Source organism: Paramormyrops kingsleyae, chromosome 6 (assembly GCF_048594095.1).
Source record: "Paramormyrops kingsleyae isolate MSU_618 chromosome 6, PKINGS_0.4, whole genome shotgun sequence".
NCBI lineage: Eukaryota > Metazoa > Chordata > Actinopteri > Osteoglossiformes > Mormyridae > Paramormyrops > Paramormyrops kingsleyae.
The window spans coordinates 21684826-21711207 of NC_132802.1; the positions used below are offsets into that span (position 1 = coordinate 21684826).

General features: G+C 39.3%; 2 protein-coding genes and 1 long non-coding RNA gene across 11 annotated transcripts; 2 read left to right on the top strand and 1 right to left on the bottom strand.

The window, feature by feature from the left end:
* Positions 1-302: 302 nt before the first annotated feature.
* On the top strand, positions 303-17765 carry b4galt3 (UDP-Gal:betaGlcNAc beta 1,4- galactosyltransferase, polypeptide 3). Its single transcript, XM_072712873.1, has 9 exons — positions 303-805; positions 5612-5668; positions 7264-7398; positions 7865-8140; positions 10227-10462; positions 10929-11119; positions 11214-11336; positions 12754-12858; positions 13560-17765. Exons 4-9 carry the CDS (start codon positions 7870-7872, stop codon positions 13915-13917), a joined length of 1284 nt encoding a protein of 427 aa, XP_072568974.1. The 5' UTR covers positions 303-805; positions 5612-5668; positions 7264-7398; positions 7865-7869; the 3' UTR covers positions 13918-17765.
* Positions 17766-18669: 904 nt separating this feature from the next.
* LOC111842270 (phospholipase A and acyltransferase 1) lies at positions 18670-24168 on the top strand. 9 transcript variants are annotated; one of them, XM_072712878.1, is made up of 5 exons: positions 18670-19145; positions 20276-20337; positions 21109-21229; positions 22159-22457; positions 22847-24168. In XM_072712878.1, the coding sequence occupies exons 2-5, from the start codon at positions 20320-20322 to the stop codon at positions 22925-22927; spliced, it is 519 nt and encodes a 172-aa protein (XP_072568979.1). In that variant the 5' UTR covers positions 18670-19145; positions 20276-20319; the 3' UTR covers positions 22928-24168. The 9 variants fall into 9 exon arrangements, with proteins under 9 accessions (XP_072568979.1, XP_023664460.1, XP_023664454.1 ...); XM_023808686.2 differs by lacking the exon at positions 18670-19145 and adding an exon at positions 19878-19961 and having other exon boundaries at positions 20212-20337; XM_023808689.2 differs by lacking the exon at positions 18670-19145 and adding an exon at positions 19893-19961.
* On the bottom strand, positions 22053-26356 carry LOC140591640 (uncharacterized). The gene is made up of 2 exons (XR_011991905.1): positions 26275-26356; positions 22053-22226 (listed from the first exon to the last, which is right to left on the bottom strand). It is a non-coding gene; the product is annotated as an uncharacterized lncRNA (long non-coding RNA).
* Positions 26357-26382: the final 26 nt, after the last annotated feature.

The following is a 26382-nucleotide window of genomic DNA, read 5'->3' on the forward strand; positions in this document are numbered from 1 at the left end:
GTGTTTTCCACGCATGATTTCCGTCCCCTGCATTTATACTAGGGTAACAGTTGAATCTTGTATTTTGAAATACTATAGTGTTGCTTAAGTGGTGCTTAAGAATAAATAATATCAAGCTTTAAGTAGCAGGCACAACTTATGATTCAGTTTTTAAAGCTGTAAAGAATTAAAAGATGTGTCTGTATTGCCTTTCTTTCTATGTGTCACACATCACACATGCCAATGCGATGACCCGTGTTGATGATTACAACGACAGACCGCTTTCTCAACGCGGTACTCCATCATTTACAATTAATTCCGTAAATAAAGAAAAAGACGAAGAAGGACGACACTGTCGTTTCATTTTAAACAATCTACAACGCATTTCGAGTTTTACAGTCGGTTTCCTTTTCATCAACATATTGATTCTAAAAGCATTTTAACAAACACAGTCTGGGCTTTTAGCTTTTTATTTTTATGTTTTTATTGGGTATTTCCACGGGTCGTCGTCATCACATGAGGCATCACTTCCAAAAGGGGATCTTACGTTATTAAATTATGTGGCAGAGACCTGCCAAGTAATTTCAAGAGATAGGCTACAGTGTCCGCGTCCGGCGACATGCGACGGGCTTCGGCGTCTCCGTCACCCGCCGGTGCGTTTCTTCCGCACATCAATCGACGTCACAAGGTTGAGGCTCCGGAGGGAGCAGTGCGGCGCTACGAGGCGCTGCGGCCGGGCACAACGGCCGGGACGGTGTTGGTAGGTGCCTGCAGCCGAGGACTACGTACCTTGGGAGAGTGACGGGACCCGGGCAGCGTCGCATGGGTAAGTCCCTGCCAGAGGTGCACGTTAGGCGGTCGCCCCCCCCCCTCAATAATATAAATATATAAATAAAAACGTTAGACGACCGCGTCGTAGACACCACGGCCTAGCTTATTTACGAAGCCTCGGCATTAATTGCAAGCGACGGGGGATAACAGCCGAGCTTGTGTGGCTGTGGCTGGTTTGCAGGCTGAGGGGAATCATGGCAAGTGCAAGACGGCGAAACCGGGAATGGTCACGGTAATGCAATGGCGTACGAGCCACTTAACAAAATGAACCGGCTATTGCCCCTTATGAAATAACATATGGGAAACACCGGAAGCTTTCCGGCCATCTAAATTAATGTGTGTTTATTGTTTTTTTATTATTCTAATATCAGGAATACAACTAGCCAGTTAAAGGTATAGCATGAGATCCAGTCTTGTGATTGTGTCTGGTCAAGTATTAACAACAGGTTGTCCACATCAAAAGACTGCTTTCACTGAGTCAATGAATTTCATTTGAAACTGCTTAATGCATTATTGTTAAAACAAAGATATACAAATTTTCCAGAATCTGTTTTCAGTGTCACTAAAGCATTTGATGTACAGTGTACTGTGATTACTTGCTTTGTTTACTTTACTTTAATTATAATTCACCATATCACCAGTTTTGATTTTGATTAAATTTGGCATGTGAACTACACACACAGTTTCTAGAGCTAAGAAATTTCATTCATTCATTTAAAATTTCCCTTTGATATATGGATTGTTTTCTACACCTCTAGGTAGCAAATCTTTTCTTCCACACAATAACTTGTGTAGGGGTGAGTGATATGGCCCCTAGCCCCTGACCTGATGCTGTTTTTGGGGGGTTGTAGGCTAAAATGTTAGATCAAAAACTTTGGGTATATTTGGAGTTGTACGTTTCTCAAGCTTTACAACTATGCAGCCCACATCATCATTTTGTTGGCGGGGGGGGGGGGGGGGAGGTTGTGGTGGTGGTGGCACATTATATATGTAATATACAAATTTTATGTATGTACTGCAGCCCAACCAATACTGGATTTCCTGATACTGATTTCTATATTTGAGGATCTAAGAACTGATAATGTAGGACTAGTCATTTTGTTTTTCAGAAGCATGTAACATAAACAAAGATTTTCTCTAAGATTTGTGTGCTGTTATTTAAAAGTCCTCACTAAGATAACATGACATATTAGAGTTTAAAAATCAATCTGTTATATTGTCATAAATAGTACTTTGAAGAAAAGTACGACAAAATATTTTAAAGTTTTGATAGGAGTTAAATGTATGTTCCAAGCACGTGTTACTTACAAGGGAATTGCAGTGTTCCCTCTGGTGGACAAACTACACAATGACAACACTCATAACATGGTTGAAGGATCCGTCTTCTGTGTCTCCGTTTCATTTCAGTTGTCATTTATTGGCTGTTATAAATGCCATTTCTGATTTATCTGCAATTAGCTCATAATAGACAATAATATTGGCACGCCAGTTTATCGGTTGGCTTTAGTGTTAATGTATAATATAATAAATCATACAAAAATAAACTTTTTTTGTCGTACAGCGTTACACTACAAAATACCAACAGTACAGATTTATACTAGGTATTTTCTCTAACTACCTCGCTGTTTGTTACAGGGAATGGATTTGACATTGCTGGTAGAGCTGTCACCTGTACTACAGTGAAAAATAAAATGCTGTGTCCCATTTTTAACCAGTATGGGACACCATTTGTCCTGTATTTCTTAAGATTGAAAGTGAAAACCCCAATTACTGGTGTTCGTGACTGTAAATATGTGTATTATGCATGTTCTACTGGATTGTAATGCTTCAAGTGGTGAAATATATGGGAAGTATTTCCTGCCAAAAAGGAAATGAAAATGATAAGGATAAAATAAAAATACAATCTACACTTTGCTATTTAGTTTTCAAAGTCTATGCACACAATCCTGCCAAAATGAAAAAGAAAATGCAATACAAATATTTGTTAATTGAAATGGTCCAGTGCGCGGAGCTATGGGTGAGGTATGGCTGTGCTATCTCAGTGCGGTCGCTGGTTGTTGTTGTGTTTCTTATACATGGTCGCCTATGTCACCTGAAGTAATGGCAAAGTCACACGTGGCTTGAGTTAGCTACTTATTTGCAGCTTGCGATCCATTTTGCTTCTTATCCCAAGCATCTTATTTTGTGGCTTCTTCTTCGCAGCTTCACTAGAGGGTAATGTTCACTGCGGCACAGTAGACGGGTCTCGGTGGTATCGAAAATAGCATTGAGTATTTTCCTGGGTATCAGCATCAAGTTTGAAATTGTAGTATTGTGATAACCCTAGTTCATAGTAGTTCCAGTTTTACTTAAGTTTTCGGCATAGTTTACACTACACTGCACCAGCTTCTTGTGTGTCGGACTTGACACTTGTTAGAGGTTTTTTGACTTTCGGGACAGTATACAACATGGAGTGGAACTGGAATTCCTGGAACATGGATCTGAAAAGAGAGAGAGACAGACACATACACACAGCTTAACAAAAAAAACATTATAAGGGTACACCTGAAAATCTAGACCTGAGACAAATTGGTGCAAAATTGGAACAGCAGCGATAGGTGGCAGCAAAGGATGGAGAGGGAGGCTCAGATACCATCCTGGGAGCACAGCAGTCTGGTTAGTGGTTCTCCAACTGTGGGGCATGAGATGATTTTCTGAATATTCTAAAATAAAGTATGCATATGTGTGTATGTATGTATGTGTGTGTATAATAGACACACACACACACACAGCCATATATGTAATTAAGAGACCACTCTATATTTTTAAACAAATCTGCATTTTAAAATCCTGGTTTAATCGTGGCTCTGCTGGCAGAAGGCTGTGCTGAGCTGCAGGTTGCTTCCAGGTTCAAGATTTCTAAGACAGCAGTACACAAGAACAAACTGAGGCGAGAGACACTGGGAACGACCCAAAACCAGCCAGGTAAAGGGCAGAGGCAACTTTCTAATGGCAGATATGACTGTTAAATTGACATGTTTCTCATGAATCGTAGGATGCTCAAGTGAAAGAAGAATCCCTTCATTAATGAGAAACAGAGAAGAACCAGGCTGCAGATATATATATATAATACTGCCCCACAGTGACTAAAGATTGCAAATTTAATTTTCGCATCAGAAATATGAAAAACAAAACCACTGCAGCTAAGTGCAGATTCTGCATATGCCATGCAATCTTCAAAACATCTCAAGGTTACACACAATCATATAAAAAACAGACTATTTCCAGCTAATAATGCAAATTATGAATATTAACTGTGAGCTCAGTTATGATATGTTTTGTTCTGTGAACAGCACTGTGCTGTTGGGTTGAATATGTTCGGTTAATGAGTGTAGCTTTCTATGAGTCCGGGAATTGTTTGCGTTGAGACCATCTGAAACAGGTATCGCTTTTCTTCTTTTCGTTTGGTTAGTGAGCTATTGAAGTCGGTTGCAGGTGCAATGCCGCGCTCTGCTGAGTCACTGGCAGCTTTAAGTGAAAAAGCAACCTTCTTTGCATGCTGCTATGATTCCAGCTGCGGCCATTGCTCTGCAGGTGTGGCCAGAAAGGATTTGTTGAGATTTAGGACATGAAAAAAGAAGTGTGATGCTCGCCTGCTAAAAGTTCTCAAGTGTCTTGTCACTTAGATCTTCTTTACCAGTGCATTTGATTGACCTTTCACCAACAGCTTCAGGTTTATTTGCAGTTATGAGACAACAGGCCATCTTCAACTTATCAGTTGAAACAAGATTAGAAAACAGGGCAGGAGGTGCAAGTTCCTGCCCTGTCCTCATATGTGTCTAGTTATTGTGTAAATTACGCACCGTATGTGTGCCTTATACAGTCATGCATCGCATAACTATGTTTTGGTCAAAAACTGACCGCAAACAGGATTCGATTATAAGGGAGTTGACTGCTGTTGTAACGTCATAGTGCAACGCATTACTTAGGTGTTTGTACTGATGCTGGTTTAAATAAACGTACTATGTGTCCAGTCATATAAAAGTATAGGCATACAGTTATGTACAGTACATAATATGTGATGATGATAATGTTACTAGTTTATGTTAGGCTTTGGAGTTATGGTGGTATTACAGTATGCCCCAGTATTTAGAAATCCCAAAGGTATTATTTTTAATACCGTCAAAAATACACACTCCTCTTTCTGTTAAACTGATATGGAGATTGTGTATACAGCGATGCAATACAGTATCAGCCCACCACACAGCCCGTGTCACTCGGGCTTGGCAGATGTCAGTCTTGTCACTGACACTGGTTTGGAAAGCGCAGTGTCATGGACTGTGAGGCACGGCCAACTCGCCAAGCTCCCCCCCTAATCTGGCACAGACTCTGTGGACTTGCTGCATTTTTATTTTTTTGCACATCTGAGCTGTTTGTCCTATTTACCGCTGTCAGGCTTGCACTCTTGCTACTGTCTTTACTGTCATTTATTGTTTATACTGCTTATTATGTATATTGTGCATACTGTTTATGCTATTGTTATTTAAATGTTCAATTACTGTTTTCAGTACTTTATTAGTTCTAGTGCAGAACCACATTAGTCTGATTTTATCTCATTTTGTTCTATTTTTATTTAATTGACGGTCTATAGCAATGAGTATGTAAGTTGCTAACTCAATCTCATTGAAATTGTACAGTGACAATTGTATGTGTGCAGTAACAATAAAGGTATTCATTCATTCATTCATTCATTCATTCATTCAGTTGCTGAATTATTGTGAAGTTATAATGAAGTGACCTTTGTCATCTCTGCCTCCACCAGGGCTATCGTGAGGGTCTGTGGGTGAAGAGGTGGACATGCCGCCGAAGCCGGTCTGGTGTGAGTATCTGCATGAATGCGTGGAGTGCCAGCCCCTCCTGAGCAGCCACTGTAATCCAGGGATAGGCTACCGCAGGTTGGCTGCACATGAACCCAGGCTCTCTCCCTCTTGGTGGTGCCAGTTTGGTTGGCTGGCCCCTCAGAAGCATTTCTCCAATGCTATAGCGAGAGCCCCACTGTTCTGGTGAGACAGGTCTACAAGAATTTAAGAATTTGGTGCACAGTGTGCTGGGTTCTCCGTCCACCTGTATCTGGATGAGGTGTGGTTCCGCTGCCCTGATCCCGTTGTACTTCAGGAGCTAAAGTGTGGTGCTCTGGGGACTTGCTTCGATTAGCCTGCAAGTGTGTGTGGGGCCAACCATGTTGTCTTGTTGACTAGTATCAGCTTATTTGATACCATTGCATTGATTCATCACCAGCAATCCTGGAGTAACCGCTACTGTGAGTGTAGCCCATTAGGGAGTGGCCGGTGCTAGGTCCATCAGGTAGCCATGGAGAAAGGAGGTATTTCATGGATCTTCCTCAAGTCAGCCAGCCCAGGAAGCAGAAGAAGCATGATACTCAATTCCCAGTTATCCCAGATATTCCAACCCCTGTCTCTCTGCTGCTGCAACAGTTAATTCCCTCAAACAGTAGCAATCCCTCTTCTGAAGCGTGCACAAAGGATCTCCATATTGGGAATGAAAACCATTATGAAGTGAACTCTTTTATGGTTGGTAGAAACTACCAGTAAACGTGGTGCAAATGCTAAGGTAATCAGTGTACGACATCACCATAACAGTGAACAAAACAAATGCAACAGAACAGGTATGTAACCAGACACAGAACAACACACCACAATAACAAAAATTACTAAAAGCACAAAGAGAAGAAAATATAATGGAACTGAGAAAATGAACTGTAGCCAACATTATGAATGCTAGAATGCTTGATGGGAGGCATATCCAGGAGCTACATAATAACATCCCTAGTATGGTGTGCAATAAACAATCGTGTGAAAAAGTAAGTACACCCTATGAAAACCCCCCACAGCAGGCCGATAGGATTTGTATCCAAACTTTGACTGGGCCATTCCAGAATATATCCTGACAGCCCCCATAAATGGCCTTGTCATCACAGATGCAATCACACACAATGATACCATGACTATGGCCAAGAAGTGGCAATATTGTTGAAATGATCAAATATCTGTATTTTGAAAAAGTCTAAACTTTTTGTAGTGTTACTTTTTCATGACTTTTTTGTTTTTGTAGTCTAGTGAGACAAATATTTTGTACGTATGCTTGCTAATAGTAGTAATAATAAAACATAAGTTGTACAGCTGTCATTATTAACTGGTGTCTGATTAACACCAGAACTGAGATGTAGTATTCTAGTATTTATGCAGAAGTACACATAGAAAAATGTTTTGTAGCCACTATCCAAAGGATTGAAAAAAGAAAACCATTGTGTTTACAAGTAAAATTCCTTAACATAGTCTGATTTGATTGTTGTGAATCTAAAACTTTGATTTCTTTCACATTTAAATTACCCCAATTTGATGGTCCTTGTTTTACAGCAACTGTATATCATAATATTATATCTTATTTCTCCAGCCTGGAACATGAGACTAAGGGTGTGGGAGCTGAGGTCTTACCACCTCCACCAGTCAGTTAATTGGCTGTAACGCTGTCTGTACTGGACTGATCTGGACTGGAAAAGCCTGGAATGAGCCATCACATTGGCAACAGGTGTGTTTGAGGGAAAAAATGTAGAAAGTGTTTGTATTGTGTGGTATGTAATACTGTCGTGTCAATCTAATACATGATTTACGTTTAATTTTTTCATTTTCCCCCTCTTCCTTAGAGTTCTTTCAGTGCCCCATATCTGCTGGATTACCTGTGCTCCTTGTACATCCAGCTCTGCTGAATAATGTGCTATGTGGCTGATTTAGCCTTTACTCTTGCTATTTCCCTTCCTGAGTAATATTTTGTAATTTTGTGTCCTGTTCTCTTTTGTCATCTTTATTCTCACTCATGTCCTGAATGTCATTGACTCATATTTTTACTACATAATTATGAACAAAATACCTCTTTTAACATTTGAACCCCTTAACCACTTGCAACATTTTAAATCACTTTGTTTTAGTTTTATTCGTATTTCTGGAAAAGCTCAGACATCAACCTGCCTGCTCTACCATTTTGTAATTCCTCCTAGGCACCATGCTGTGTCTTGGTCGTATGTTTGACTCCCCCTGCACCCTGGCCATGTTGGTGGGCTTCCAGTTTGCCTTCGTGCTCTACTTCTCCCTGGGTGGGTTCCGTGGCCTTGTGTCGGTCCTGGTGCGATCCTCTGAACCAGAGTTTGACTACTCACGTCCTCATGACGTGTACACCAATCTCAGCCTGATCGGGGCCCTGCTGTCTGGATACACGGGGCCCCCCGGGAATCCTCAACCTAGGAGAGACTGCCCCCTGCTTTCACCCTTACTAGGTATACTTTTTAATTTCTTATTGTACTTTTCATCTCTTGTGTCACAGTAATTGCTGTAATCTGTAATGTGCTGACTAGCTTTCTCCACCAGGAAAGGTAGGGTTATCTCTTATCTTTTTAGTTATTTTACTTTATTTATCTGTTAGAAGCACGTTAGACACATGGGACTCAGCATAGCCGCATGGCCCACATTGTAATTGTATGGTTTATATATACATTTACTTTATTTAGCAGCCACTTTTGCCCAAAGCAGTGCAGTAAGGCAAATAGCACATTACAAACACACAGCTGTCAAGGAGTCGTTTAGGCATTACTGTAGCTAGGCTGATCTTCCAATGAATGCCTAGGTACTCATGTAAGTACTGCTGGAGCACGAGCTACACAATATCTTTGAAACAAAGCAAGGACCTAACTATACAACTGTTCAAATCAGCAGGCAAAAAAAAATAATTTTTATAGAGCAGCGTTAATAACGGTTGATCCAAGCCACTTGACAAGAGTGTTTGGCCATCCATTATTGCACAATTTATACAGAAAGGCACATGAAACAGGGAAAAGGTGAAACAAAAAGAAAGAATGAAAGCCAGAATAGAAGATAGCAGAGGAACCAAAAACTCAATTAGGGAGAAAAAAACCTTTGGGGCTCTAAGGTCAGCTTTCTTAGATTAATTATTATAAGGCGTGAATTTCCTGCTTTGTCTTACAGTATAGTGCCAAATATGCCAAAATTCAAAGAAGAAACTTTTAGCTGATAGAAATTAATTTTGTCCTTAGGAACAAAAGTAGCTAGCCTGACTTATCACCAAAGTGGCTGCTTTGCTTGGATTACTGGTCATGGAAAAACGAAGTTCACAATGAGCAACCTGGGCCCAGCAGGATGAATCCTGTCATTACCGGTCCTTGCTGATGTGGTGCCCTAGGCAAGCATCACCGCTGGCGCCCTGTGTCTGAGGCAGAGTGAAATTGGCTGACAAGTTGACACCCCCTTAGAAGGGGCCCTAGACGGCTGCCTATGTCGCCTATAGGATTGGCCGGTTCTGGGTCACATGACTTACTTGCATCTAGCCAAAGACTGATAAGATCTAAGTCTGTAAGCCAGGTGATGAAGATTCTTAAAATGACAGAAAATAAATAAATAAAATGACATATTTTATTAAGTATTTAAAATATATAAAATACAATCTCTCCAAGTATTTTGTTACAGATTACATCAAATTTTTTTCTGTCCAACAAAAATACAAATTACAAATATTCAAAAGTAGTTGAATCAATATTTTAAATACATTTAATTGAAATACTGCCCATCTCTGCCACTACCTAAAGTAAACTCTTCATGTTTATTACAATTGAGTTTCCAGTTATGAGCATCTTTTCCACTTTGATGTGCTATTGAGAGCAGAAAACCTATTGTTAAGTGGAACAGCTTACTGTGTTGTGTTGGTTAGAGCTCTTAGACCCACATCTGACCGTGACCTAGACAGTCATGGCACAAGGGACTGTGGCCAGATCTAAGCTGGCTGTCGGCTCCAATTGAACGGTATCTAAAAATCCCTCAAACTGCTTATTCAATATGGTTCTAAAGCGCCATTCCAATGCGCAAATCCTGTCCTCCAACTCTATTATAACTAAATATTTCTGACATACAAAATTGCCAGGAACATTGGAAGGACAGTCCCCACAGAAGACATAATCATGATCTTTTTATATTGGTGAAACCTAGAGATCTAGAGTTTAAGAGTTCAGGTTTTACCCACCAGCTCAGCTGTTGCAGTCAGGAGAGCATCTGTGGAACATGGGGCATTGTAGACTAGCAGAGGTATTCCTGGAACAGAGAGGCTTTGGGTTTCTCGAAAGTAAAGAGGGTATCTGATGAGTGAATGTTGTCTGGCAGCTCATTCCACCATGAGGCAAGCACAGATGAGAAATAACCTTTGCTACCACTCATGTGACCCCTAATGCAGGCATATGTGTACAAGTACTAAATTAATTTTCTGTGTTGACTCTCCTGATCTTCTGATTTTCCTTTCTGTATGAAGCTCATAATACCTTGGTTCTCTCTTTCTCGCTTTTCTTTTCCTTGCTTTAGTGGGCCCTGTGTCTGTGCGTTTGTCTTCCCCTCTGTCCCTGGATGAGATTAGTGAGAAAAACCCCCTGGTGTTCCCTGGGGGGCGCTACAGTCCCCCCGACTGTGAGCCCCGTCACCACACGGCCATCGTGGTCCCCTACCGGAACAGGCTGTCGCACCTACGTGCTCTGCTCTATCATCTGCATCCCTTCCTGCAGAGGCAGCAGCTTCATTATGGCATCTATGTGGTACACCAGGTCTGCCTCTCTCTCTCTCTCTCTCTCTCTCTCTCTCTCTCTCTCTCCCTGCCACTTACGATTGCCCCCCTTTCCTCACATAGTAAGGGCGTAAAATCCAAGGAAAATAATGTAGGGGTTAGGACATCTATAGAGGTCTTATAATAATGTGAGATTTTCATTGTATGTCTGCAGATGAATGCCCTTTTTTTCATTGAATAGTATTCCTCCAGAGCTAGTTAGTATGGTTGTAAATTGTAATGCTAGTATAAATTGCCATCATTTAAAAAAATTTAATAACGCGCATTATCTTGACCATTTAAATATAGTCATAGAAAAGCAATTAGCACTTTCAAACATCTGTTGAGATGGATATTCAGGTTAAGTACTTTGCTCATGGTTACCTCAGAAGATCTCTCCAAGGACCTGAACCTGCAGTTTCTGGGTTGTGAGTTAATATTGTAATGAGAAATATTACTGTCTCCAGGCAGGAAACTCGACATTTAACCGTGCAAAACTGCTGAATGTCGGGGTGCGTGAGGCCCTGCGAGATGGGGAATGGAGCTGTGTCTTTCTGCATGATGTTGACCTGCTGCCCGAGAATGACCACAACATCTACACCTGCCATGCCCAGCACCCCACGCACCTCTCTGTCGCCATGGACAAATTTGGATACAGGTCACTATTAAATCTCTGGTGCTCTAACTGCACTGCTTCAGTTCACTGTATGTTTAATCACTGCAGCAAGCTCAGACTTTACCCCCTGATGCAGGTTGCCGTATCCTCAGTATTTTGGAGGGGTGTCTGCTGTAACGCCTGACCAGTACCTCAGAATGAACGGCTTCCCAAACCAGTACTGGGGATGGGGTGGGGAGGATGATGACATTGCAGCCAGGTAAGGGGCTTGTTGCAACTTGCCAAATGTGATACAGAAAGACAGCAGATATGATTAACTTGGTGGGGGGTGAGTGAAGAAAGAGTTTCTTGGGGGAATGTAAGTAGCCTGATGGAGTAGGGTTTTTTTGTAAATAATTCTTTCCATTAATCCCCATTCCCCTGTGTGTTATCTTATCCTATCTTCATACTCACCAATCTGACTTTCCCTCTGAAATTTACCAACTTTCAGAACACCTGCAAGTATAAGTGTAGAAGAATCAGATGGTCTAATCCAGGGTTATTCAAATCACGGTCCTCGAGGTCCGAGCACTGCAGGTTTTCCAGCCTTCCTTTACCTGTCAGTCAGGTGTGAAGCCTCTGACCAATCAGAATTAGTAATTATTAAACTAACTACCTGGGAGAACTGAAAACAAGGCCTGGATTTGGAATCGAGGTCCAGATTTGAGGAACCCTGGCCTAATCCATAAAGTTGAGCTTTTTGATTGCATAGTAGATCATCATAAGCATGTATGGATGAATTAATGAACATAATATTCTGTTACTGAACTTATGTTCAGTGCTGAGAGCTGACTGCTGAAGGTACACATTACACAGCACATCCATTGACATACCGGAGTCGTGCTGGAAATGGGTAACGTAAAAGTTCAAGCCCCAAGGATTGAGTAGATCAGGGCTGCCCAGCCTGGCTCCTGGAGCCAGCTTAGCTTCAGCATAACTGGCTGTAATGCTTAGATTTTATTGAAGGGTCTGATTATCTGTATAAGGTGTGATAAATTAGGACTGCAGCTAAGCTCTGCAGGGTGGTAGATCTTCAGGAGCAGGATTGGGCAGCCCTGGAATGGAAGATCTAGCTGGATCAACAGAGGTGTAGCTTTAGCTCGTGTTTTTCTCAGTTGTATTTTGTGATTATTTATAGTTAACATTACAGTTATAGTTTGTTCCTTCTTATCAAACTAATTGATTGGACTGATGTAGTTTTCATTTCTACCAAGTTTATCTGCACTGATTAAAACTGCAAGTGGAGTAACTGGACAAATTGATAAAAGTTTACCCTGGTGTTCCCCTGGACTCTCAGTGTAGAAGATGCAAGGAATTAGGGGAGATGGGGTGATCATAGCTGTGTCAGGTGTTAACAGTTGTGGAGTAGCCACTCATTTGTAGTGCAGTCATCTTCCCAACACCACGAGCATGTAGCCTGGGTTCTTGTACACAGTATCTAATCAAGTATGTTTCCCTTTCTTCTCTCATTTACATAATCCAACCAACTGGTTTTGGTATGTTTTTTACTTACTGAAGAAATCCTTTGTTTTGGCTTTTTCATTTTTTTTTTTATTTCTTTAAATTTGTCGTTTTCTTCGTCTCCCCTCCTATTTTTTATTTTTTTTTGCTCTTGTTCTGTTGACACCCGTTTACAGAATACGTCTGTCGGGGATGAAGATAGTTCGACCCCCGGTGACAGTTGGACATTATAAAATGATTAAGCACAAGGGTGACAAGGGCAATGAGGAGAACCCACGCAGGTACGAGTCGCATGTTCTGAATAAGGCAAAATTCAGACAGCTTTCTGCGTGTATGACATCACCACTGTTTATCAACAGGAAGTGAGCTTCAAATGGAGGCAGGTGGCACTTGTGTTAAATAATGTTGAAATTACACAGAAATAATTGTCTTTGCACAGAGACATAGTTTTGTTTGCACAGTTTTTCAGAACACATTTCTGAAGTCATGTAACTATCCCGCATGTCTTTTGAGGCATCTTCCATCCTGACATCTTCATAGGTTTTTTTGAGAGACTTTTGGGTATTTTTTCTTTTTCAGAGAGTTCTTCAGCCAAGTGCAACTCTCTGAAGTATCTTAACAGGATATATTATGACTCTTCTGTATTGATAAGTCTAGAATGATGTTCGCATCTTTATGTAAATCTTTGCCATTAAAATGATCTTTCTCCATCCATCTATTTTAAGGCTACTTATCCAGTAGAGGTGCTGTTAGCCAAAAATCTGTAAGTTCAAGTCCCTAGAGAGGCTTTGCTGCAGTACCTGCTTCAACTTGAATGTAACCTGAATAGCCTTATTTCAGAATATTTTGGTTTATATAAATATATGAAATCCCTGTGGAAAAACTGCTAGCAGCAAAATTATCTCAAGATACCTGCTATGCTCTTGTGTCGTATTCTTTCATTCTCCCTAACACACTGTCCACCACCACTCACTCCTAACAGGTTTGATCTCTTGACTCGGACCAGGAGGAACTGGCGCTCAGATGGCCTCAGCTCACTCACCTATGAACTGCTTTCCAAAAAGCTGGAGCCACTGTACACAAACCTGTCAGTGAGCATTGGTGATGACCCGTACAAACCGTCCCAGAAGACCCAGCCGACAAAACAAAACATACCCACTCTAGCCAAAGCTGAAGAAATGAACGTCAAAGAGGATAGAGATGGTGCTGCAAACGGAAGTCATGGTCATCAGGCTGCGGTTAATATAACCAGTGAGGGGAAGAGGAGGCTCAAGTACAGTGTGGATGGTGCCAAGGATAAAGAACCTCTGGTTAGTCACGCAGCAGCTCGGATGACGTAGTAAGCAGGTCCTCGCCAACATGTTTTTTTTCCTTTACCTTTTTGTCAAAGGCTGCTGATACATAGTCTCCATTACTTATACTTTCATTCTGAATCAAATTTGAAAATAGTTACTTACCTTGATCCTCTTTGTGCCTTTCAGTTTTTGTGAACACAAGTTTTGACTACCAGGACTTTTATTATTATTATTATTATTATTATTATTATTATTATTATTATTTCTTTTTCCTTCTATGAACATAGCAGCCATGACTTTCTTCAGTGGATGTTCTTTCTGTGGTTTACGTTTCTGTCCAGCCAACCACTGCTCATCGTATTGCTTTTTTTCCCCTTCAGTTGGTCTTAACCAACTTTATGGACATCGTGCTGATAATCTCGTTTTGTTCAGCTTTACCAAAAAAATATCTGATTCACAAAAGTATTTTCATGGCAGCTTTTGCTGAGTATTTTCATGGGCATAAATTACCAAATACAGACTTCAACAAAATTCTGACATGGCAACAAAATAATACCTGTCAATAAATTAGCTGCACCGGAGCACTGCAAAACCATCTGTACCAGTTCACCCATTAGTATACCTGCCAACACTCCTATTTCTTGGGGTTTCTCTTGTATTTCAAGGCCATCTCCTGGCACCCACACATTTTGTTGTTTCTCCTAGGAAACTCCCGTAATTTTCATGGCCCTTAAACTTTATTATGAATAATTGTCATATACATGGATAAATAAGTCTTGTATTAAATTTATATTATATCTAAATCCACATCTTGGCAATTCACGGCTGCTGTCTGCGCAGGCCAGCTGTCTGCGCAGGCCAGCTGAATGCTGAATGAATTAGCTAGCTAACTTAGCGGGTGTCAAAATATCAGGGCAGGATGACGCTCCACTGAAAAAACAGATGCATATGCAAATTTAAGCAGAGTTGGATGGAACAGTTTCCATTTATATCTGCAAATCACCAGGATAGTGCCCATGACAATGATGTTTTGTCATAACATAAATAGAAGCAAAAATATAAATAAATCTGGTTATTTATTTACTTGCTGACTTACCCACCCCCATACTGTATTTTGAAACCTAAATGTGGCAGGTATGCATTAGATGAAAAGAAACATCAGTCTTGGGATATTATTGCCAAACCTGATGGAAGGTTTAAGTGTCAAAAGTTTTCTTACAGGAGAATATATATAATTCACGTTTCATGTACATCCTTTTGGTACTTGGGGTGTAGTTCCTTGATAGGTGTATTATGTTTGGAGTCAAATTAGAATATGTAAAACATTAATCTATCAAACTCTTAAGGAATCTCTTAAGGAATATAAAGGAATTGTTAAGCATTTCACTTTTTACTTTAGTAGATTTTATATGTGACTGAAGAAATATAGTTATTTGTACTGTAAGGGCAGTAAAATTGTGCAATTTTTAAAGCAGCCATTTACAGCTGAGATTAATGGTTGTATATCTTGAATTAACTTATTGAATAATCATATCAGTGGAATGTTCATTTCATAGTTTTAGTTTTTTTTAATGATCAGTCTTAGTGCTATACCATATTTAAGGTTTCTGTTCAGGGAATGAAATGAGATTGCTGGATATTACTTGAATATGATAATACAGGCAAGATGACTTATAAATCTGGTATTACCAGGGTCAATGAATTGGTAAACTAATTTGAACACGCTAACTCACTATTTTGTAGCTGCGAGCCAGTCACAGTGCCCATGCTGACCCCTCTCCACTATCAAAAGCCCCTACAGTGGGCGCGCAAGTGTCGAAACTGGACTTTGAAACAATGTCATAAGGTGCAATGGTCCGACGAATCCCATTTTATGTCACGTGGATGAAGGTACATGTCAAGCATCTGTGGGATGCGGTGGACCGACAAGTCCGATCCACAGCTACGTAGCCCCCTATACAGCAGGGCCCTATGCATTGTGTGTCATAACACATTATTCCCATGATCATCATTGAAATTATCTGTCATTTGTGCCACAGTGCCCTTGTAGGTTTGTACCACATGGGATAGCCTTTATTTACAAATCACGTCGATGAGTCCCCACAAGCCTTAATGTTTCGGACATACTCTGACCAATCATGTCAAAGTCACTCATATCTTTATTTCTGCCCATTTCTTTTGCATTTAACATTTCGACGACGAGTACTGAATGATAGCTTACTGTCCTTGATATGTACTGTTTTTACGAGATGATCAATATTATTCACTTGGCGGTGGTTGTAAGATTTTGGCTCATTGGTGTATGTGTTCACACATGGAAGCTCAATTTCCTATTGGGCAAAATGAAATCCAAATTGTTTGACTTTTGGTGCATTATTTGAAGACTATATATGGAAAAAATGTCTGATATGTCAAATTCTAATAACCAGCCAAAAGAAATGTGACCCTCAAACAGAAAATACTATCTTTTGGTTCCAGTTAGTTAAGTCTTTGTAAAATAAACTCTCAATTCAACATTAGCAGCAAATGAAGTCTGCAGCAGTGATCTACTATTAGGCTGGTTACGTTACAGGTTTATATTGTGGGCAGTACAGCATGTCTGGTTTCGTCCAGCTCTCTCCTGGTCACTGGTTTTCCCCTGAGCCTGGGCTCTGTGTTTATATTATTAAAAGTTGGTTACCTTCCACTTAAGTTTGGCCGTGAGTTATTCCAATCTCTGGCACAGTCAAATGCATTGACAGAAAAATCTATACTTTAATTTCCAGTGTCCATTGTTTACTTTATGTAGACTATGTTCATCTTTGCTCTGTATAATGGCTCAACGTAACTTGCAATGCCTCAGCTTTTTGGCAAATGAAATGTGTTCGCTGTGCTCATCTTCCCAGAAGCGGAGCCTAGCAAAAACACATGAAAGCACAATACTATGCCATCAAAGGATGTGTCATGGTCTAAATGCAAGCAATATGTTGATTTGGCCATTTGTTGCAGTAAAACGTCAGTAAATTTGAAAAAGTGCAAGCTCTTGCAAACGTTGCCAAGTTTGATTGATCTTGCGTTAATTTCTGTGATCATGAAATCATGAGTCATGAAATCCTGGAGGGACTGCTCGACATTTTTGGGGGTCTGCATATCTGTATGCTTAGACAGGTAATTACAAAAATAAAAGATAAGTCTATTAGAAGAATAAAATACAGTTGTAGAATTGTCTGCTCTAAGCTGAAAAAAGCATATTAAATAAAAAAGTCATAAGCCTTTATGTTATTGTATTGGTATTTATGTTATTTTAATGAATAATAGGCAATCACTGTTATGAACTTAAGGTTTTTCTAAAAACTTATCAAAATGCTGGCTGCTTTGTGGATGTGGGGATAACGGTGGTACAAGTTAAGCTGCTTTGTATGCCTTAATGTAAAAGCGATTTTGCAGAACGGATCAAAAGTCAGTTATTCACTGTGCAGAATGATGCAGGAATAGTTGGTACCTGATGCAGACACACACTGGAAAGTAAAACCAAGACACTTTAAAGTATTACTGGAAATATAATAACAAATCGGTTATGAACAATGAACACTTTTTTGACTATTTGTGTGATCTATATTTATAAAGGTGTTCTTTTTACAGAGTATAATTTTAGGGGAGAGTGAGTATGCTAAAATGCTGTGTGTGTGTGTGTGTGTGTATATATATATTTAATGTTACTTAACCTTTATTCTAATTCTTTTCTTTTAGATTCCCATGCAAAAGAATAATGTTAGATCACCTAATTCATTATATTAGGACTGGTCATTTGTGAGTAGATTACAAGATTGCATCTATTGTGCAAAAAGTGGAAAGATTGTATAGAATTTGTAAGTTGTGTATATTTCACTGAATAAACTGACAAGTACAACTGAGCCTGTAATATGATTCTGTAAAATATCCATCCAGCCTTTATTGATAACTACTTTTTCAATGGGTCATTCCATCTTGGTTCAACAGATTTAAGAAAAACTGCCCACTTGTCCACCTCAGGTTTGCTTACAAAATTCCAGGGGAACATATACTTCCTAACAGCAAATGTCCAGAATTTCAGATCTGTACTGTCAATAGTTATTTCAAATTTTTTTTTTCAGGGATGGGGTAGGGGGGCGTTTTTAGACCTTTTTCTAGAATCATGTATTGAGGAGGAGGTATGGAGCATGCACTGATTACAGCGCGTTACCGGACCAACCACATGACAAACCACCTCAGGGATGAGAACCTGAGTGCAGGCATGCAGCAGGTGATGCCTCAGCACCACACTAGTTCGAAAGAAATAGCACAAGTTTTTTTCTGGTAGCTGGGGTGCCAATCCTGCAACCAACCCCCAAGTTTTCCACGTAAGTTAGAGGACATGCTTGCAGGGCTGGATATAGGTTCACATTATACCCAGACAAAGCAATTGCAAGTTAAGGGCCATGCTCAAGGGCCTAACACAATAAAATCACTTCTGCCATTCATGGGATTTGAACCAGCAACCTTCCAATCGCTGGAAATTATTATGTCATCTGTAGTTTCACACAATAAATCTTGAGACCTTGCCAAAAAAAATAAGGCATTTGAAGGAGCTTTGGAAACATGATGGCCTTATTGTGCCACTGTGACACATTTGGTCTTCAAATGCAGCCTTAGAAGCATGCAACCCCTGAATTCAGACACATCCGAAATAAGCCTTCATGTAAAACACGAACTGTCACTTTAACCCATAAAAGTTTTGAGGGGGTCCTAGTGAATACTGGTGTTTAACTGGTTCATCATCTTCATTCGATTGCTCCTGTCTAATCCAACATGGCCACCGTACGTGGATATAAATAGTACAGTATCTCACTAGAAATGGTAGGAAAAATGCTTTTTACTTTCAGATCAAATGGATGCTGCCGATAATATAACAGACTTAGCAAACAGAAAGGCTGTCGGAAGAAAATGCAACGGTGGGAGTTTTTTTCCCAGTACGACATTAATGAGAATGTGTTGGCAAACTTCGAGTAACAGAGGAAGCTACGAAAGAGAATATCTGAGTGCGGAGTTAACCCACCCTGGGATACGTATCCCAAAAGCAGTTGGAACCATGCGACTGAATGGATGAATGGTTGCTAATAGGCGCTTTTGGGGGAACGCACCCCCTGATCCTGTGAAGCTGCTTCGCAAAGTAATTCGGAAGAAAAACTTCTTGCACCTTCGCAGGACGGGTCTGGCTACAGGACGTGCGCGCCCCGACTCTGACGTCACCTGCACGCTCTGCCACAACGGGAAATGTATCCGTGGAATCGCTTCCTGATTGCGATATGAAATTATATTTTTAACAATGTTAACATGTCAACACATGTGCACAATTAAAATGCTGCTAAATAGGCTGCAACCTACAGATGGAGGTCAAATAAATGATAATTGTATATCATACTATTTAATATATTGTTTCCAATAAACAGAGCGGTTCTGTATTCACATCATATCCCAGGGAAAGATTTTGGTACAGTCCTGAGAAATGTTTCATCCCCAAAAGACTATAATTACAGATTAAATGCTACAGCTTTAGAAGATGAGCAGGGGTTTGTAGAATGAGGGGCAGCAAAAGTAATAAAAAGCAACTATTATTCACAAAACACACATACACACACACACACATATACCGCATACCAATCATACTATTCATGTACTGATAAAACCCCTAGTATAAATAATGATCTAAAATCACACAAAAAGAATCCGCAATTTTTACTGCTCAAATTAAGTGTTATCAGTAAATTTATACTATAATATATTTATACTGTTAAATATATGGGGTGTTCACTGTTTAACCGATAACTGATAAGAATTGTAATCGATTAATACTATCAGTTAAACGGATAATAAAAGAATTCTAAAACGTTTGCAGTATGGTAAACGTACAGAACGAAGAGTGTAAAAGAAATGCACTTGGATACAAAGCCTATAAATTCAGGGCATGTCGACAAGTGCAGCCAGCGGGGCTGGTTTTTGTTACAGCATTTTTCATGCTATACGTTAAGAAGTGTGCATGCTACTTGTAGTTCATTTGAGTTCTACAATATTTTCCTACCCTAGAAATGGACGTAAGCTGTGCCGGACCTGCCAGTTAAGCGCGTTTGGCGGTGGAAATTAAATGTTTAGTTCATTTTGTAAATCTTTTATTCATTGTTAAGTCTGGCATCACGAGTCAGAATCATTTAAAATAAAAAATTAAAATAAAATAGAAGTTGCTACTAACTACATTTATTTTTCATTGGGTAATTGGTGTTAAAAAAATGAATTGTTATCCACTCGATCTGCAGAAAAACTTAAGTGCAAATGTTTTATCTTTAGCCTCCTGTTGACTGTCTGATACCGGGGTTCGTCACGGTTACGTTTCTTCGCTTCTTCGCCTTAGCTCACACCCTACAGTCAAGATTGTGACTCTTAGCTCCCGGGGAAATGGATTACAAACAACAGGTATTAAGCATTTCCACTTTCTTAATTCATTTATTTTAAGTTATTTAAACGTGTGCTGTTGGATCGATTGTAGTTAACATTACAGTCCAGGAATCGTTAATGGATTTTATTACAGGACTTAAACCGAATGTCATGTTTAGACATTTATGAGTACACTATCAGGGTTACCAACTCTCACGCAACAAATCGTACGACAAATTTATGTTATTCCATTATAACTCTAAAATTAGCTACGTCAAAAGCGTTGGGGCAGTTTGCAAACCCTGCACACTATTTACCATGTAATAAAACTGTTTCATGTTAACATATGCGCAGACGTGTCTCGAATTGAAAATCACACTCCAGCTAGCTGACCAAAGTTGGCAACTTGTCCTATATTGGTAAAAATATTTCTCTGGCCAACTGTATGATTAAAAGGAAAACTATATTATTTATAAAAAAATCAATTTTAATTTGGATTAATTCACAAATTAATACCTATTTTTAAACTTGACTGATGTTTGAGACCACAAATAACTATAGGAATTTAAGACAAAAGAAAAAATGAATTTTTAAATTCATGGTCTGTGACAGACTGCCATCCAGACTGTACCCCTGTCTGTGTCCCATAAAGCCATCTGTATATTGCAGTTTAACAAATACGTAACTTTTACACCAACAAATGATGATATGAAAAGCTGCAAACTTGTCAGACTGGATCTAAAACCTGACTGGAAAATGTAGACAATCAAGTTGGAGTCCTGCCTGTACACATTGTGGTTTTTGTTACAGGTTAGTGAGGTTGTGTCTACCGCCCAGTTTGGAGATTTAATAGAATTTTCCTACCCCATTGGATACTCACATTGGGGTATATATGATGAAGATGGATACATTATACATTTTGCTGTAGCAGGTAATAAATATTACAATGTTGGACCTCTGTTTTAAAAAATATTACACAACATTGCACAATATCATGATTATAATAAATAAACATATATTCTAACAAGTTATACTTTGAAGAAGTTAAATAGACATGATTTGTGTATTGTACGATTTTTCAAATGTCACCCTTTTCAGGCCCTACTCAATCTGGTAAAAATGTAATATGATGCTTACTTTAGGTTTGAGATTTTAATTTACAGATCACAGAACATGAATGATTTCATATCTCCATTAACAAGCATTGTTTAGTCACTTACCGGTGACTGATACCTACTTTCAGGTCATGTTATTCACTTATGAATAGAATAGAGTCACCCCTGTGGGGAAATTGTCTTTCACCTATATCCCATCTTGTGCAGAAAGACACACATGCAGGTGAGAGCAAGCTTGGGGGGGGGGGTCACAGTGCAGAGTCAGCCAGCGTGCAGCACCCCTGGAGCAGAGAATTTCTCAGGGGCCCAACGGCAGCATCTGTCTGCTGGCCCTGGGATTTGAACCACTGATTTTCCAAACATGGGCACAATTCCTAACCCGCTGATTCACACATTGCACCCCAGGACAGAAAATTCTCATTACATTTCATAGATTATTAACAAAGTCCAGGTAATAAACTTCCTTGCTCATTTTGTGTATTTTGGGTTTGTTATTATTATTCTAGAGAATTCCATGAGCAAAAAAATAACGCAGCACTTCTTCAAAAATGGCCAGTATAAATGTAGCTTCCTAGCTGCACTGCAGAAGTATACAATCTTAAGCCATAGCATTGATTCAAGCACAAATTTGGAACAGAATTTAAAAATAATATTAATTTATTTTCAAATATGGATTAACCATTGCGAAAAACACCGCACCCGGACACATGCACATGCTCTGAAATAACAAATGACTTCCTTGTAGATGAGGGAGAGCTAAAGAAAAGGCTCCGCCAGTCACTGCAGACCATGTTCCCCGTGTGTGGTGACCTCCTGTTGGGAGAGACACAGATACGGCGACAGCTCCTGTCAGAGGTCAATGTGCCCACTGGTGCACAGGTCATGATCAGCAACAACCGACATGCACGAACCTCGTCCCTAATAGCAGAAATGCGACAGAGGCGAGATGCCTTGCTGCACAAAGAGCTCAACTACAATTTGTTCGCACTGAACTGCGAGCATTTTGCTACCTTCATTCGATATGGACAGGCTGTGTGCAACCAGGTGAGAGAAAGAGCTCAAATCTGTAGCATTTGTGAATATTATGAGCAGTCTAAACCATGTTGATATGATCAATACAAAATAAAACTGAGACAGTTAAGCCAATTATAGCTTAGGTTCCTAATTACATATGTGATTGGTCATATGTAGGCAATATGTTCATCTTATGAGATTGGATTTTAGTGCAGTTTGATATGTCAACATGATACAACACATCATTGTAGTTAAACACTTCATCATTAGCAAACAGTTTAAGGCAATTTACTAATTGTGCCATTTAATTCTTAATTTTCCTTAATACCATGAAATAAATACACTCCTACTGCTTCTGCGACTGGAAGACTGACAATGTTTCACTTTCTTATTTTTTGTTATAATCTTCTATTATACAGATACCAGGAAGATCAAAGAACACAGAATGTGAAAGTGCAACTAAGGTTTTCCAAGACATTGTTCATGAAGTTTGGCCCTAACAGGAAATTTTGATTCCTGGTAATTCAAACTTTATTTTGAGTTTTTTTGTAGAATCTGGTAGGGGGTAATATGTTTTCAAAATTCAAATCTACCATAGCTATAACATAGTAGAGGGTAAATTATAATGCATATTTATATGAATATACACTGGACAATTCCTGGCTTTCAGAAGCTTATACAGTGTCAGTTCAGATTTTTGATACTATGCTGTTTACGTAGGTAACATTTCTCAGGGACCCTTAGTGAATAACTAATACAGATCTCTTATTTAAAATACTGACACAGAATTACTTTAAGATAAAACTCTTAGCAATTTACTATTACATGTAACACCTTCCATCTAGGTGGCTGAAACCCTCAAAAGTGGAAAAAGTCATCTAATCATATCAGTTCAATCAATTCATATTGCTGTTATGATTACAATTTAAGAAAAAAACAGCTGTTATTTTGTTATTGGCTATCTGCGAGTACTTTATTATACATGTCATGCCAAAATAATAAGATTTATACTTGCCAGGTTCTCATATGCTATGCTGTGTAATGCAGTTGATGTCATTCACTTATCAGTTTTATTCCTCCTATAATTAAAAAAATGGCAGTGACACTCTTGATTTTTGAGCCTACTGTATCAAACATGAGTGGCTATAGACCATAGCTGTTTCACTAGATTTGTTTGTTTTTGAGAAAATATTCTACACATTGCACTTAAATTTCATGGCGGCCAATAATAGTGGACCAGGACCGTATACATCTTCCAACCATTTACCCTGGTCAGGGTCATGGTGGGGGGGTGGAATGGGGTAAAGAGCATATGCTATGCACCCTGGATGGTTTGCCGGCTCAAAACAGGGCACACACATTCAATAACTATAGGCAGTACAGAGATGATAATTAGCCCAAATGTCCATATATATCTATTAGTTTGAGGGCCATTTTACCAGAAATGTACATTAGACAGGTCTACAAAATTTTTTTTTTTCAGTTGCCAAGGTTTTTTGAATGGATTTAGGGTATTTTGAGGGTGCTGAATTCAAAAAGCACATTACTTTTGCTGAATTGGTTCTAGTTCTTGAGATAATGGACATCCATGAAAATAATGCATTCCCCCAATGTGACTTGTGTGTGATAACAAATGCAATAACTTTTGGTCTGTCTTTTGACTCTTTAACAGCGTCTTAGGTAGTGAAATGAATGATGAAGCGTTGAAGGAGTCTGAAAATAAAATTAAAGTTCACATGTGCATGTTTGCATGTTCATTTATTACTGTTGTTACTGTGGTGGTGAATATTTACCCAGATAAAATCTGCCAAGTCCTTCCAAGGGAAGGGCATCATGGGAACACCTGTCTGGTATTTAGCCAGAAATGGTTGAAATGCTTCTGGTAGTTCTATGAAAAAATGTAGTTTGGCCAGAAGAAGGGGATCCATTCGGGCTTCACAGATGCAGTCAAATTTTTCACAATAAAGGCCCTTTATTTTTACAATAAAGGCACTTCCAATGCTCGTTTGACAGCTGGCAAATTTTCGAGCCATCGATGGCCACAGAAAGGTAGAGGGAATCTTGGATGATGTTGCAGCTGTGAAGTCCTCTCTTCTGGCTGGTGCAGAGTGGAAAAGAAAATGTAGTGCTTTGAGCACTTTCTCCACCATCCACACTTCAAAACCAGTCTTGAATGAGCTGTGAAGGGTACGTAGGCCACAACTTCATACAATTACTAACTGTGTCCCAGAAAATTTCTCACCACAGTGTGAATGTCATCACTGGACGTATAGGAGTGATGTCGGCTTACCATTTGCAAAGCCCATAGCACTTCTGCTTTCAGTGTGTCGTTGAGGAGAATGTACTGAAGGCATTGCTTATCGTGGGATCCGGAGACACTGCCAAAGCGGGTGTAGGCCTATCTGTAGAGGTTGTACTTACAGGACTGGCAAACAACTGGGGCCCAATTATTTACAACTGGGGACGAATGGGGACAGTTGTTGTCCAACTTTTGACAAAATGCTTGTGCTTCTCTCCCCTGATATGTGAGTCGATGGCTCTAGAGCCCATTGTTGCCAGTTTTATGACTTTTTTTTTTTTTACAAAGGTCGCATCGCACTTCGTAGACATTAGTCGTCTTTTACAATCAGCCACAGTACTTTTTTTTGAAGCATTGACATTAATAACAATAACTAATTAATACTGTATTATTTAATCAAATCATACATAACTTTTTCCTGTGACTGTTAGATATTTTTAATTTCTTTTATGTTAGACTGTTTCCTTACTAGTTGTAACTAAAATAAAAATATTCTTGCAACGCAGAAACTAGAGTCAATCTGGCAAAACCGAAGTCATATTCTTAATTAGCACCATAAACTTAATATAAAACCATTCAGACATCGTTGGCACCAAAATCATTGTATACCAGTGTTATCGGTCCAGGATTGTAATAGTGAATAAAACTTGTATAACCCTTTTTTTTCTAAAACTGACTAGATGGTTCATTTCTGTGAGTGTTTCTGTAAAGGAATTTTTTGTTAATTTTGATTACAGTGTAATTACAATTTATCCAACCGAAATATTAATAATAGGTTATAGGTCACCCACTGGAAAGTGGGTGTGAGAGTGAGCTGAAGAACACAGCTTATATGGTTTGATGTCAATATGTTGAGAAATGAAGGACTCATTCTAATAATTGTATTTAATAATCACCAATAACTGTCCTGAAATCCTCTTCTATTCAAGATATGCAGAATTGCTATTTTTGAAGGCAAATGGTGTGAAAGATTAAAGATTAAAAGGGAAAGATTAAAAGGGAGCTGACAAATGTAATGAATTGTGTTGAATGTTGACTGGCTTGAAAATGTTTTTACAGTTTATCCAACTACAATATTGTTACATGGTTATAGGACACAAACAACTGATGAAGTTGTTATTACAATTTATCTAACTGCAATATTGATAAACGGTTGTAAATCACATACAAGTGGTGTTTTGGTGACCGGTTTTGCACTTTTACGACGGTCCCTAAGTTTTCCGGCAGTTTTGTGTAAGGAGAATGATATTCGGGTCTTTCTTTGTATTTTTTATTAATACTGCTGGAGAATGTGGGGCTAACTAAAACTGCGAAATGTTCCCCTCATTTTACTTTACATACTGAGCCTAATCTGAAAGGAATTACTGTAATGTTCAGGAAGATATTGGCGTTTAGATGGCAAAAACCTAGCGATTATCGAATATAAAACCAATTTCACAGCGGTAAAGTTTGGTGAAAATCAACAAATCACCTTCAGTGTTACATTATTTTCATTTTAAATCTAAAACACGGAAGGGGGGGAAACGTGTTAAGTTACAAGGTACCCACTAATGAGTTTTAAAGCAGAATGATGGATGTCGCACAGTCCTACCACCTTCCAAGGTTTCCCGGTTGCTGCCTTCACTATGACCGTTTCCCGGATGCTGCCCCCACTAT

Coding starts and splice junctions, on each gene's coding strand:
- b4galt3 (XM_072712873.1), top strand. CDS start 7,870: ATGCTGTGTCTTGGTCGTATGTTTGACTCCCCCTGCACCCTGGCCATG. Junction 11,120..11,213: donor ATGGACAAATTTGGATACAG/GTCACTATTAAA, acceptor CCCCTGATGCAG/GTTGCCGTATCCTCAGTATT. Junction 12,859..13,559: donor AATGAGGAGAACCCACGCAG/GTACGAGTCGCA, acceptor CACTCCTAACAG/GTTTGATCTCTTGACTCGGA.
- LOC111842270 (XM_072712878.1), top strand. Junction 21,230..22,158: donor TATACATTTTGCTGTAGCAG/GTAATAAATATT, acceptor ACTTCCTTGTAG/ATGAGGGAGAGCTAAAGAAA. Junction 22,458..22,846: donor GACAGGCTGTGTGCAACCAG/GTGAGAGAAAGA, acceptor TCTATTATACAG/ATACCAGGAAGATCAAAGAA.